The 12,389-nt window shown below is 47.4% G+C and overlaps 1 protein-coding gene across 1 annotated transcript in view; it reads right to left on the bottom strand.

Moving 5' to 3' along the window:
• SCAMP1 (secretory carrier membrane protein 1) overlaps nt 1-12,389 on the bottom strand; it is a 78,071-nt gene that overhangs the window by 27,517 nt on the left and 38,165 nt on the right. The window contains 2 exon segments of the mRNA XM_025201385.1: nt 4,134-4,245; nt 4,513-4,611. Of these exon segments, the coding sequence (XP_025057170.1) occupies nt 4,134-4,245; nt 4,513-4,611 (211 nt within the window).

Here is a 12,389-nt window from a genome sequence, read left to right as displayed (position 1 = left end):
ATGAAGACATTAAAGAGTATCGGTCCAAGGACCGAAGCCTGTGTGACCCCACTTCCCACACCCTTCCAGGTCGAAACCGACCCCTCCACCATGACTCTCTGGGTGCAACCCTCTAGCCAATTCGCCACCCACCAGACTGTGTAGCCATCCAAGTCACAGCCTCTTAACTTGTTCACCAGTATGGGGTGGGATACCGTATTGAAGGCCTTCCTGAAGTCTAAGTATACAACATCCACCCCTACTCCTGCATCCAGGCATTTTGTAACCTGGTCATAAAGAAAGACTAGATTAGTTAGGCACGATCTACCTGCTACGAACCCGTGCTGGTTTCCCCTCAGCATAATTTGTCCTGCCGGGCTCTCGCAAATGTGAGCCTTGATAATTTTTTCAAACACTTTGCCAAGGATGGAGGTGAGACTGACTGGCCTATAGTTGCCCGGGTCCTCCTTCCTCCCCTTTTTGAAAATGGGGACCACATTGGCCCTTTTCCAGTCCTCCGGGACTTGGCCCGTGCGCCACAAGCGTTCGAATATTCGCACCAGTGACTGTGCAACAACGTCAGCCAGTGCCTTCAGTACCCTCGGATGGAGCTCATCTGGGCCTGCCGACTTAAAGGCATCCAGTTCCTCCAAGTGACTCTGCACCATCTCAGGGTCTACGCATGGTAGTCAGGCGCCTTGCTGCTGCCTCAAGGTACATAGAAAAAAACCCCATAAAGCTGTGTCTATGGCCGAATCATCGAATCTCTGAGTCCATTCAGAGGTTTCCAAATCGATTTGGAGAGATCAACGGGTCTCCTGATTTGATTTGGAGATTCAGCTGCTGAACTGGGCCAAATCCCCTCCTATCATGCCCTTGTCTTCCTCTCAGGCTTTTCTTAATTCTATACCTGTGAGCAAAAGACTCAGAACTACACGTGGTCACAGCACGGGTTTATGGTTTGAGCTTTCCTTTTCATGCCCAAGTCCAAAGAAAAGCTGTTTATCAGGTAAGCTGTTCTCTACTATGATGCAGCAAGAAATTCATTGACATCAGAGGCTTACACCAAGTTTTAGATAACTTTTGAAGAACTGTGTTATGAAGTGAGGGTACTGCTAAATAAAGACGCAGAACAAGTCACAGCCTGGATTTCCCACAGGATGGCCCAGTCATGAGCTAAAGAAAAAAAATTACCACTTGATATCACCACAATGATCACTTGTTCATTTTTTTCTCTGTCTTTCTATTTATGTTTTATTTTCCAGTGTTCTTATTTATCACTCCTCTCTCTCAAATATTTTAGAGATTTAATCACATAGCCCTTTGTGAAAAAGTGAGCTAGAGCATTAGTTCCATCAGAATTCAATCTGTAAGTGTGGTGTATTCAAATTCACAGGTGCAACAGAAAATCATCCTAATGACACTCAAGTTGTTGATGACTAAAGAACATTAGTGTTGCTGTTTTTAATTTGGTAATTTTTTTTTATAAAATACTGAACTCATGGCTGAGACAACTCAATGAGAGCACCTGACATCAAAGGCTTTCATGTTTTGTCTCCATCTACTGATTGAAGAGAACTATAATCCATGACCCTTGTCCAGGTGTGCAAAAAGGTGCATTGAGTTAACACTATTCAATCTAATATTGTTTAATTAATGTCAACCCGCCTATCTCCCCGATGCAAACAAAGCCAGTTACCATGACTTCAAATGAATCAGCTGGCTTCCTTTCTGGGCTTTTCAATATTGTTACACTAAAAACAATAAGCTAACAATACAAAACCACCAAGATATACTTCAAGTGGCTGGACCACTATGGAAGAGTTGTAAGAAAAACCAATTTAATAGAGATGGAAACATCCCCTTTTTCACACGATTCCCAACCTGCTGCAACTGCTGTGCCAAACTTCCCCTTTTAATCCTTAAGAACTAACTTTTCTCTTTCCACTAATCGTAAAGGATCTGACAGTTCCTTCAGATATACCACATTAGTGCTGATGATGGCAGCCAACTGATATCCTAGCTCAGAGTTTCTCAAAATAGACATACCCCTCATGGTATGAGGTAAATGTCTAGAGTGTACATAAAGACATAAAGACATCCCTAGCACACAAACACATCTGGAATCCCAGAGTTCCTTGTTCCTCAGGATGTAGCTGAAAGGAACAAGGATATTCCTGAGGACTAGAAGGGACATGGAGGGCAACCAGGGTATGCCAGTCCATCAATAAAAACTAATCAGAAAAGTAGATGAGGGGCAACATGGAGGAGGGTGAATTTCAGAATTCTATATACATATATACACACATACATATATAAAGGGCTTATTCTGTCTGCCTGTGCATGTCTCTCCATAATGCTCTTTAAATTCGAATAGCTTGGAAAAAAAAAGAAACGGTAAGAGATAGGCAGACAAGATTTCTTTTGGGTGCATCTGATATCTTTTATTAGACTGATTTAAACAGTTGGGGGAAAAAATTTTAGCAAGCTTTTGGGTTTAAAAACCCTTCGTCAGGCTGAGGAAGTCTCTGCAGTTGGTGTGTGCTCTTCCTGGATGGAAATTTCTTTGCCAAACCTTTGTATTTGTTTAGTGACCATGTCATGATGATCCCACCTTCCAGAACTTGGGAAAAGAAGTCAGAGGCCAGGGCTGTTTCTACTGAGCTCCTCCCAGGAGGGCGCTGGGAGCCTGGCACAGTAGGGAGGGGTCAGCTGAGGAAAAGCAGGAGCCAGTCAGAGGTACGAGGCAGTGGATGAACAGCAGTGGCCCCATCTTGGGCCCCAAGAACGGAAGGAGGCACCCAGGAGCAGCGTGGAAGAAGCTTGAGGGTGTATGCGGCTGTTGCGTGGCGCAGAGCTTGCCTGGCCTTGCCCAGCAAAGAGGTGCGCGCGCAGCAGCATGGGTAGGTCCACATCCAGCCCACTGGATGAGAGCAAGTGCAGGAAGGGATTGGTATCTTCAAATGCTCAGCTATTTTATTTAAGTGTTATAAATATTTATTTAATAAATATAAAAAAGTAAAATGTTTGTTTTTGTTATTTGAAATTCACCCGTCATTCTTGATGGGCAATTTGCTGGTACACAACTAATGAATAAAGATAAAAAAAATCCAGGAGAATTGAGAGATTTGGGAGAGCACTGTAGAAAAAAAGAATAGAACAGTTGAAGAAAAAAATAAAAAAGGAAGAGTGGTGATAGCAGGAACACTATTATTTACTTATACTTTTTATTTAAAAAGTCCACGCTCTTAAGGATGTGAATTCAGCAGGTGACTGATACAGTTTTCACATTTTTTTTTTTTTTTTTTAAATTCTGAAAGTGTTTTGCCAAATGAGTTCCACAGTAGCCTGTGTTTCTAAAGGCTTGGCTATACTGCAGGCCTGGTGCTGCCACCACTGCTTTGCCTAGGGCATCAGAGCCCCATATAGTGGAGACACAGCAGAAAGGGGTTTTCTGAGGGCTTTACTACACACACCCACCTTCCTGAATGACAAGCTCTTCTCCCAGCACTGCTATATCCAGACAGGAGGTTGTGCTGGCAACACAAGGGGAATTGATCTGCTCATGTCCCTAGCCAAAGCAACTGTACTATAGTAGTACTGACTGTGCTGAAATTTAGTTTTAGAAAGTCAAATGCTGGTAGCCCAGACCTGCAAAAGATCATGCAAATTCAGCATTGTATATTTCTTGGGTTATTTCAAGCGTTAGACGGAACTCATCCCTTTAAAAGCAGAATATCCCCTCATGTCGTCTTCTAGCGCAATGTCCAGTTTCACCCTGACAATCATTCCTCAGGATAGTCAAGTTCTCTCAATGTACAGAATCAGAAAATTAGGGTTATTTATAAGAAGGACACTAATGGTGCTACCTAACACTTAACTTACTAAATATGGCCTAGAACCAAGTGATGCAGTATAGTACTCATGCACCAAAAGTTAAGTTTCATAAAATTCACAAAAAAAATCTCAAGAGCAAACTGCTGGGCAGTTTAGCAACATAAAAGGAAGGCCCACTGGATTTTCTTTTCCCAAATAAGACTTTTCCTTAAAAAGACTACTTCATCTGTTTAAAACTTGCAAGCATAATACAAGAGAAATGTACACGTTTACCATTTTTAAATACTTTTAGAGAACATTAATATTTAGATGCATACCCCCATGTTGACTGAGACTCTGCATCTCCCTTTCCCTGCGATCTAGTTCGGCTGCTTTTCTTTCTAGTTCTTCTTGGCGCTTGAGCAGCTCTGCCTGGGCCAATGCATGCTCCTGAGGTAAAACAAGCATCATTTGATAATCACAAAAATACACAATAAAAATAATATTCCAAGCATGCCATCTCTAATTATGCTGCAATCTTAGTTACAAATCAAGCCCGACAATTTGCCACACAAACCGTGCTTATTTGTGCAAGCCACTAAAAAGGAAACTGATGGTGATTTACAAAAAAACCCCCAAAAACAAAGCAGATGCTTGCTTATATGCAATTAAAATTTAATTTGCAATTAACCCATTTCCAAAATGTTATACACAGACCTTTGCAATTTGTGTGTAAGCAGGTGGTTCTTCTGTTGGTTTCATTATAGCTGGCTGTGTACTAGGTGCACTAGGCATTTTCGTATTTCCTGGAGGAGGCTATGGAAAAAAGTAAGGAAAAAATTATAAGAAGGATTTCTTACAAAAGGATGCTTCATATTATGGAAGATTAAGAGCTCATACAGCTTTATTAGTAAAGGAGTTACCATGTATGAAGAGTCTCAGATTTAGACCTTATCTATTATATTTACTCAATTAGAAGATGAGGTCCGTCCCCTCCTTACCACGTGGAAGAAAGACCCTTGCCTTACACTCCAACAAGTCAGTGGGGGACAAGTAGCTGCTGCAGCGCTAGGCCCAAACCTGGGGTTGGGGTTGCAGCTGCTGTTTAGTCCCTTCTGTCTCTGCACACCCTGCCATTCCTCCTCTACAGCCCCGTCTCCCCTCACTACACCATTTCTCCCCATCCCTCACCCTCTGTTGCACTACTCCTTACCTTTGCTCTATGCCAGCAGGCTCCGTCCTCACTGCATCCTACAACACAGAGCATATGCTCCAGCCTGGCACTGTAGCAACAGTGCCAGCTCTGCACCAGTGCTACAGGGCTGAGCTGGAGCCATGCTCTGCACCCCAGGCTGAAGCAAGCACATAGCCTGCTGGTGCTGAGCAAAGGGGGAGGGGGGGGAGAGGGATCAGAGGCTGTGAGGGGGGAGTTGGGAGGGGGAAGAGGCAGGGGAAGGGGCTTGAGGAAACCTGAGACCGGGGAGGGGAGGGGGGGGGGCACAATGGGAGCTAAGTTGGGGAGCAGGCAGCAGAGGGCAAGCTTCCTGCCTCACTGCATGCCCTATTGGCCCCCTCATCACCTCTCTACTCCCACTACCTGCAGTGTGGGGGAGGGGGAAGGAGACAGGAACGGGGACAGAGATGACAAACTTAAGATGATCCTCCAATAAACAGATTCTACACATGGAAAATTATTTACACATTTTCCATTTATAGAATCTAATTATTGGATGGTCATCTTTAAAAAAAAAATTCGGGGTTGTCTTGAATTCGGTTAAATACAGTATTCAAAGATGAGGACTACTTATTATTATAGGAGTTGCTTCCTAACACACTTGTATCACCTACTTAGATAATTAGTGGGATCATATACCGATTTCATTTTTTTCTAATCAATGAAACTTGTGCTGTTTCCATAATCTGCTATTTAGTATGTCAGAGGCACTTGTCATTTCCTGGCTATCACCATGAAGAAATGGTTGCATCTTGTTCTCAAATAGCTCACAAAATAAACCTGTAACTCCCCTCCTGTTCACATCCAAGTCTTTCAGTCTTGCCACAGCTCTTTACCATATGCATTTTGAAATTGATACTCATCAGAGCAAGGTAATATACACTGGCCAGAGCAAAGTTGTCAGCTGAGCTTTGCCAAAGCAGTTCAATTTAATAGTGTGATCACCTTTTAGTTTACTTTTAAAATACTCTTAAGCAGTCTGCCACTCAGACCCTTCTGCGTTTCATTTTTAGGATGTGAATTACTTCCCTGCATCAAAAGATCCACTGACAAAAAACAAATAAGTACCTGACTTTAATAAGAATGTAATCTAAAACAAAGCTATGGTGAAACTGTGCTGCTTGAATTAATTTAATTTAGACCAACTGGAATGAAACTACGAACAAGACATTTGTGACCAAAGGAAAACACAAACCTGAAGAATGACCTGGCCTCACTTACACACCCTTATCCCCAGCTGCCTGAACTGCAACAGTGAATGTAACCAGGCATGAACCCAGCAGACCTTAGTAACTCCCCCTGCTGCAGAACATTGCAGCGCATCTCCTCAGCAACATAACCTGGAAGTGCTTGCAGCAGCTCATCCTTCACTCTCTATATCAGGTTCCTTTAGCATACCGAGTATTCCTGGTGCTCAATGGCCTGAACTCAGTGCATCTTAAAGGCTGCTCATGGCAATGATCAAAAGACCATGGCTGACAATTTCAGCACGAGAAAACTTTCTACTAATTTTTACACTACAATCAGTCATCTTCTTCTGTGAAGAAAAAAAAAAAAGTAAGCCAGTCCAAGCCTGTGGAACAAGCACTATATAGTATACACAATATTTCCCTGAAGAGATGAAAAACCAAGGGGGAGGTCTCAAGCAACAAAGCATTCAAATACTCAAATAATATAGTAATGAAAGGTTCGAAGCACCACAGAAATCAAAGCAGTATGCACTACAAACAGGAAAGACTTTGATTCTAGAGACTGCAGGTTTTCTAGATGTCATAGACATTAGGGCTGGAAGGGACCTCATGAGAGCATCAGGTCCAGCACCTCACCCAAGGGGCGAGAAGTCAACTGGGGTCAGATGACCCCAACAAGATAAGCATCCAAACACAACTTGAACGTGTCCAGAGTAGGCGCTTGCACCACTTCTGGCGGGAATCCATTCCAGATTCTGGAAACTCAGACAGTAAATAAGTTTTTCCTTATGTCCAGTCTAAAATGATCTTCCAATAGTTTATAACCGTTGGACCCAGTCTTCTCTAGGGAAGCACTGGTGAACAGGCCTTCTCCCAGGTCCTGATGTACTTACAGGCTGCCACCAAGTCCCTCGTGGCCTACTAAGCCTCCTCTTCTAAAACAGATGTCTTTTCCTGTGAATAGCCTTTTAACATGATTCACTGCTTTGACTCGGGGAGAGGTGAAGGAGGATGGGCCAGTCTCACTACTATTAGCTTAAGTGTCCTAACTTCCTTCTTCACTATTTATCTCTTCTCTCAGGCTTCCTCTGATATTTTCATCTCAGAATTAAAATCCTTATTTTATAATACAAGTGATTTTAATAAACCAAATCCTATTAGCAATGCTGCTGCTGGCCAAATCCCTTTCCTGCTGCTGAATTTACAAGGATGGAGTGCTAGTGGCATTAATCCAGGGGTGGACAAAATATGGCCCACGGGCCAGATCCAGCCCGCCAGGCCAGTCTACTTGGCCCACAGGGCCCCTTAAAAAATTTAGAAAATGAGTATTTATCTGCCCCTTGCTCCTGTCAAAGATGACATGAGACAGGGGCAGTAGGACCCAAGGGAAGCCATGGCAGGCTCCTGCAACAGCAAGGCCCACCGGCCCCACCCCTAGCCAGAAGCCCATGCTTAGCAGGGGCTTCTGGCCTGCGACTAAGGGGCTGCTCATGTCTGTGCTGGTGTGAGAAATTCAGGTGGGGGCAGGGGAGGGCAGGGCAGGAGAGGACCACAGCAATCACCCCGGTCCTTGGGGCCCGGCCAGCTCCTCCTGAGCCCCATAGTCCAGCCATGCAGCTGGGAGCCATGTAGTGCAGAGCAGCCACCGGTGGGCGGGCAGGAAGGTGGGGAAAGTAATGGAAGTGAGCAGTGTGCAGGACCTGCACCAATGTCACAGGGCCAGCGCTGGCAGGGCCCAGAGCAAGGCAGCAGGAGCACAGGGCATGGGGCTGTTACGGGTCTGTGGAGCTGGGCTGGGCCACACCAGCAGGGAGAGGGGGGGAGCTGAGTGGGCTCCACAGAGTCCCTGCCAGCCAGGACCCTACACTCCTGCCACCCTGCTCTGGGCCCTGGCACTGGCACCAGGAGACCAGCATAGGCACTGAGCTCCTGCCCGGCTGCTGCTGGCTCCCACATGCCCACTCACTCCCAGTGCCCCTATCCCGGCCCCAGCCCCAGGGTACAGGAGGGGACAAGTGCACAGCCCCAACCCCGCATGCTCCACACTTGCCCATTCAAGCTGAGCAGTGGCGGGGGGGAACAAACTGCTGCTCAGAGCAGGCTCCAGGACACTGGTGCAAGCCCCATGCTCTCACTCCCCCCATCCCCGCTCTTTCCCCACTTTTCTGCCCACACTCTGTAGTCCACTCTGCACTACATGCATACCCACCCCTGCCTGAGACCCCTGCACACCTCACACAAGATACAGGAGTGAGACTGCATTTTGTGCAATCACTTCTGCATATATAGCACAAATGCACACAAATCAGGACAAAAATATATTTAAATTAAATTAAAATTATTATGGGTGTTTTGATTTTTAATAAAAAATTTGTTCCCCCCCTCCCCACAAGATGGCAAACCCTCTTCCCCAAAGGAGTACTTCCAGGGGCTAAGGGAGGGACTTCCAGTGGCAAAGTTCAGAGTTTAGGGCTGGGACTTCTGGTCCCAAGATGGTGACCAAGGGGTGGGGCACTTGTCAAGAGGCAGGGCTACCCATCTGGCTCTCAACAGCTTGCCAAAACTCAATAAGTGGCCCTCTGCCCAAAATAATTGCCTGTCCCTGCATTAATCTCTAGCACTGGCCATGCTGACACAGCAGCTCTGGAAGCCACAATAAGAAGCCCTGTGGACCACATAACCTAATGCTGCAATCTCTCTCAGACCAAATGAAGCCCTATAGGCTGGATGACCTACCTTCACAAAGCAACATAGCAGCTCTGGCAACCACAGTCAGAAGTCCAATGGGCTGGATCTGACCTGTGAACTATGTCACGTGTATGTCCTATGTCAGGAAATCCAGGTATCAAAAAACTGTGGAAAAAAGTGGGGCAAGGCATGCTTCTGTAGCATACCCTGAAGCAAGTGGAGATGGGGTCCTCCAAAAAGATGCTCTGGTAGGTACCCACACTGTCTCTATGGCAGCCCCTTGGCCCAGTGTTGTAGCACACTGACTTAGCATGCAGGGCAAACTGGAATGGTGAAGGCTGAAATGTGACTGGGTCTCAGGCTCTGTCCCAGGTAAGTAGGGACCGGGGGGGGAAGGGAGGGAGGAGAAGGACTGCATCACAGCGTGGGGTCCTGTAGGATGGCTGTGATCTCCCCAAGGCCCTCTTACCGTGCCAAGTTGGCCCAAAGGGCCCCCTCAATTCTCGCCTGCCATGTCTTTGATGGTAAAGATAATAGGGAGGCTGCCTTTACGTCGTCTTGGACATGGTTCTGCTGTACTCACTGACCCTATGGATTCCTGAACCCCTTGTGGGTCCCATTCTACAACGGGTGTTTCAGGGCACCCTAGCCTTATAGGCTACGAATGGCTCCAACCAGCCCTTTACCACACCCCAAGTCTCGCAGATGCAACTGATGTTGTTCGGTCTGGGCCTTGTTATAATGCAGCCCCCTGGTCCTCTCTGGCGCTCGGGCTCTTGCACTGCGCCCTCTCTGGCGCCAGGGTTGGTGCACCCCAAATGCTGCACCCTCTCTGGCACCAGGGTCCCCACGCTACCGTGGGTCCCCTATGGAGGCCTTCTCCTTCCCCTAATAGCCTCACCCAAGCCACCGGTCTTACACAGTAAACAAAACACAAGCCCCTTGGCTATAACAACATCATGCAAGCCACCCCAGGTGTGTTCCATCCCTCACCAGTGTCAGAGGCTGTACCTGCAGTCAGACCTCTCCCCTTTGCTTGCTCTGGGAGAGCTCCTTCCCCCTTGGCTGCCAGCAGGGAATTGCCATCCTGGCCTCAGCCCTGGGGTTTATATGTGGGCCAGGCCCTGACCCTTCCAGTCAGCTGACCTCTGGCAGGTGTGGGAGGTGTGGGCCACTAGCTCCCTCTGGTTGCCCTGGTAACCAACAGCTGGGGCTCCCCACTCACTGCTAGGGCTCTTTCCCCAGCAGTTCCACTCTACAGAGCAGGGCACTTAAGTGCTCTACAACAGACTGTATGGGTGATGGGCTGTTCAGGAAGGGTTGGTCCCCTGCCTGCCCCACCTCATGGCCCACTGCAGCAGCACCAGCTGCCATCAGGGCACTTGGGGCTCTAGAGGCAGAGCCCCCTGTGGCGCGGGGCAGCACAGCACAGCCCTGGCCGCCTGGCACCCGGCTCCACCTGTGCCCAGTGTCACAGGCCTGGCCCTGCCCAGCCTGGAGCCATGTGCCTTCAGGCAGCACTGGGCTGCTCGGGCAGTCACCCGGGGTTCCGGCACCACTCACAGGGGCTACACATCTTCCAGAGCCAGGTGTTGCTGCCTTGCAAAATGAAGGTCTGTGAAAATGCAAATGTGTAGCAGTGAAGATCATGATAGACATTGGATTTATGGGACATTATAACCTGCCTGTCATCTGATAGCCCCAGGTAACAGGTTACTAGCTACAGTCTTCTACCATCAGTTCAACATTCTCCTCTCTCCTCCCCCCAACCTGTCCTCATACCTATTGTCTCCCATTTCTCTGATCCTCACTGCCATTCATTTGCATTTTCACAGACCTACATTTTGCATATTGGCTTCTATTCTACCCAGGAAAGCACACAAGTCACCAGCAGACTCTCTCAATGCCTGAAGAAGTGTGCGCCCAAAAACTTGCAAAGAACAATTTTTTTCCAGTTCTTAGCTTTCACTCACTTTTTACTAGGGAAAATGAGATCAACTCTTCTTTTAAAAAGAACTCAAAGAGCATAACAGGTGCCAGAATATTTTTGACACTGGATTCCTGTTTGAAATATCTGGGTTCATCTTCTGAACATGTAGGTGTTTGCACACATTACAGTGCTGATATTGAGCAGCACCCCATGGCATCCTTAAAAGGACCTCATGGCACCCTGGAGTGCTATGGTACTCTGGTTGAGAATCACTGCTGTAAACTAAACCAGGTCTCTCAGCCCTACCATGTTCTTCCATTTCTACTTTAAACACAACTCCCTCTCCCAGCCCCCTCCATATACACCCTGATTAACTGACGTGGTCTCTGCCCTACTAAGTCCAATTCCCCTATCATACACATGAGGCTCCCTGCGCACATGTGGGAGCAGGAAGAGAGACTTAGACACAGAGGGGCAGAGACTCTCCTGAGAATTAGGCTCAAGGTTATCTGCAAAATTTAACTCTTGTTGAATTCTGCATTCCATACTGCTTCCCCAAAGGGACAGCAAGTGTTACACATTATTTGGGATATACACTGAGCAACTGAGACCTTCTGAGGCCCATCACTGGGCACCATGATTTGATTTTCTAGGTGCACAAAAACAATCAAAGTTCTGCACCAAATTTCAAGGCAATTTGAATAAGAATTTGGAATTTAGAGCACTTGGAATTGACCTTTAAAACCAAATGGAGTTTTCAGAAATGTATAAAATGGCCCATTCATCTCATCCACATTAGGCACATACCAAGGAGATGAATATAGCCTGAAGCAATAGCTGTGAGGAGGGCACTGCTCCATTTATCTCAGTGCGTGTTCTTACCAGCTGTGCTTGCCAGGCCTCCAACTTGCATATCTTAGGCTCCCATCCTATCCTCATTTCCTCACCTCTAACTCGGAGCTTTTTGCTGCATGCCTCCAGAACATCTGTTCTTAACTCAGCACAGAGGAAGGCAGGACTGATTGAACTGTGTACAGGGAAAGGGATTCAGACCTCTTTTTTGGACCTCTATGCTGTGTCCAGGCAGGTTTTTAAAATAAGAGCAAATGTCTGGGTTTTCTGTTCTCCTGGGATGGCTGCTTGGGGCTGGGAGCAGCAGGCAAGGTGATTGGCTGTTGGGAGTCATGTGCTCCCTGCACAGGCTCGGGCAATTGCAGGGGGATGGGGAAAGATTGAGTAAGCCAGCAAGCATGTGCACAGAGGGCTGCAGGTCAGGAGTGAGGAGCACTGCTGAAGCTGGGAGTGGGGCAGAGAGCTGCAGATCAAGAGTGAGGGGCATGGGGGACAGGACAGGTGACTATGGGTTGGGTGTGCAGGGTACTGGCAGTGCTAGGGGGCTGCGGGGTGTGAGAGGCACTGGCAGGGCTGGGGTCAGTGGGTCCGGAATAAGGGGCAGCAGCAGGGCTGAGGGTGGCTTGACAGTGAGGGGCAACAGAACGGGTAAGGAGGGGGGCATGCCATTCCCCCCCCCCCCCCCCCCCGGCCCCCGCTG

This window comes from Alligator sinensis, unplaced genomic scaffold (assembly GCF_000455745.1).
Source record: "Alligator sinensis unplaced genomic scaffold, ASM45574v1 scaffold159_2, whole genome shotgun sequence".
NCBI classification, from domain to species: domain Eukaryota; kingdom Metazoa; phylum Chordata; order Crocodylia; family Alligatoridae; genus Alligator; species Alligator sinensis.
Note: the sequence above shows the minus strand (reverse complement) of the source record. Positions and strands in the feature narration are given on the sequence as shown.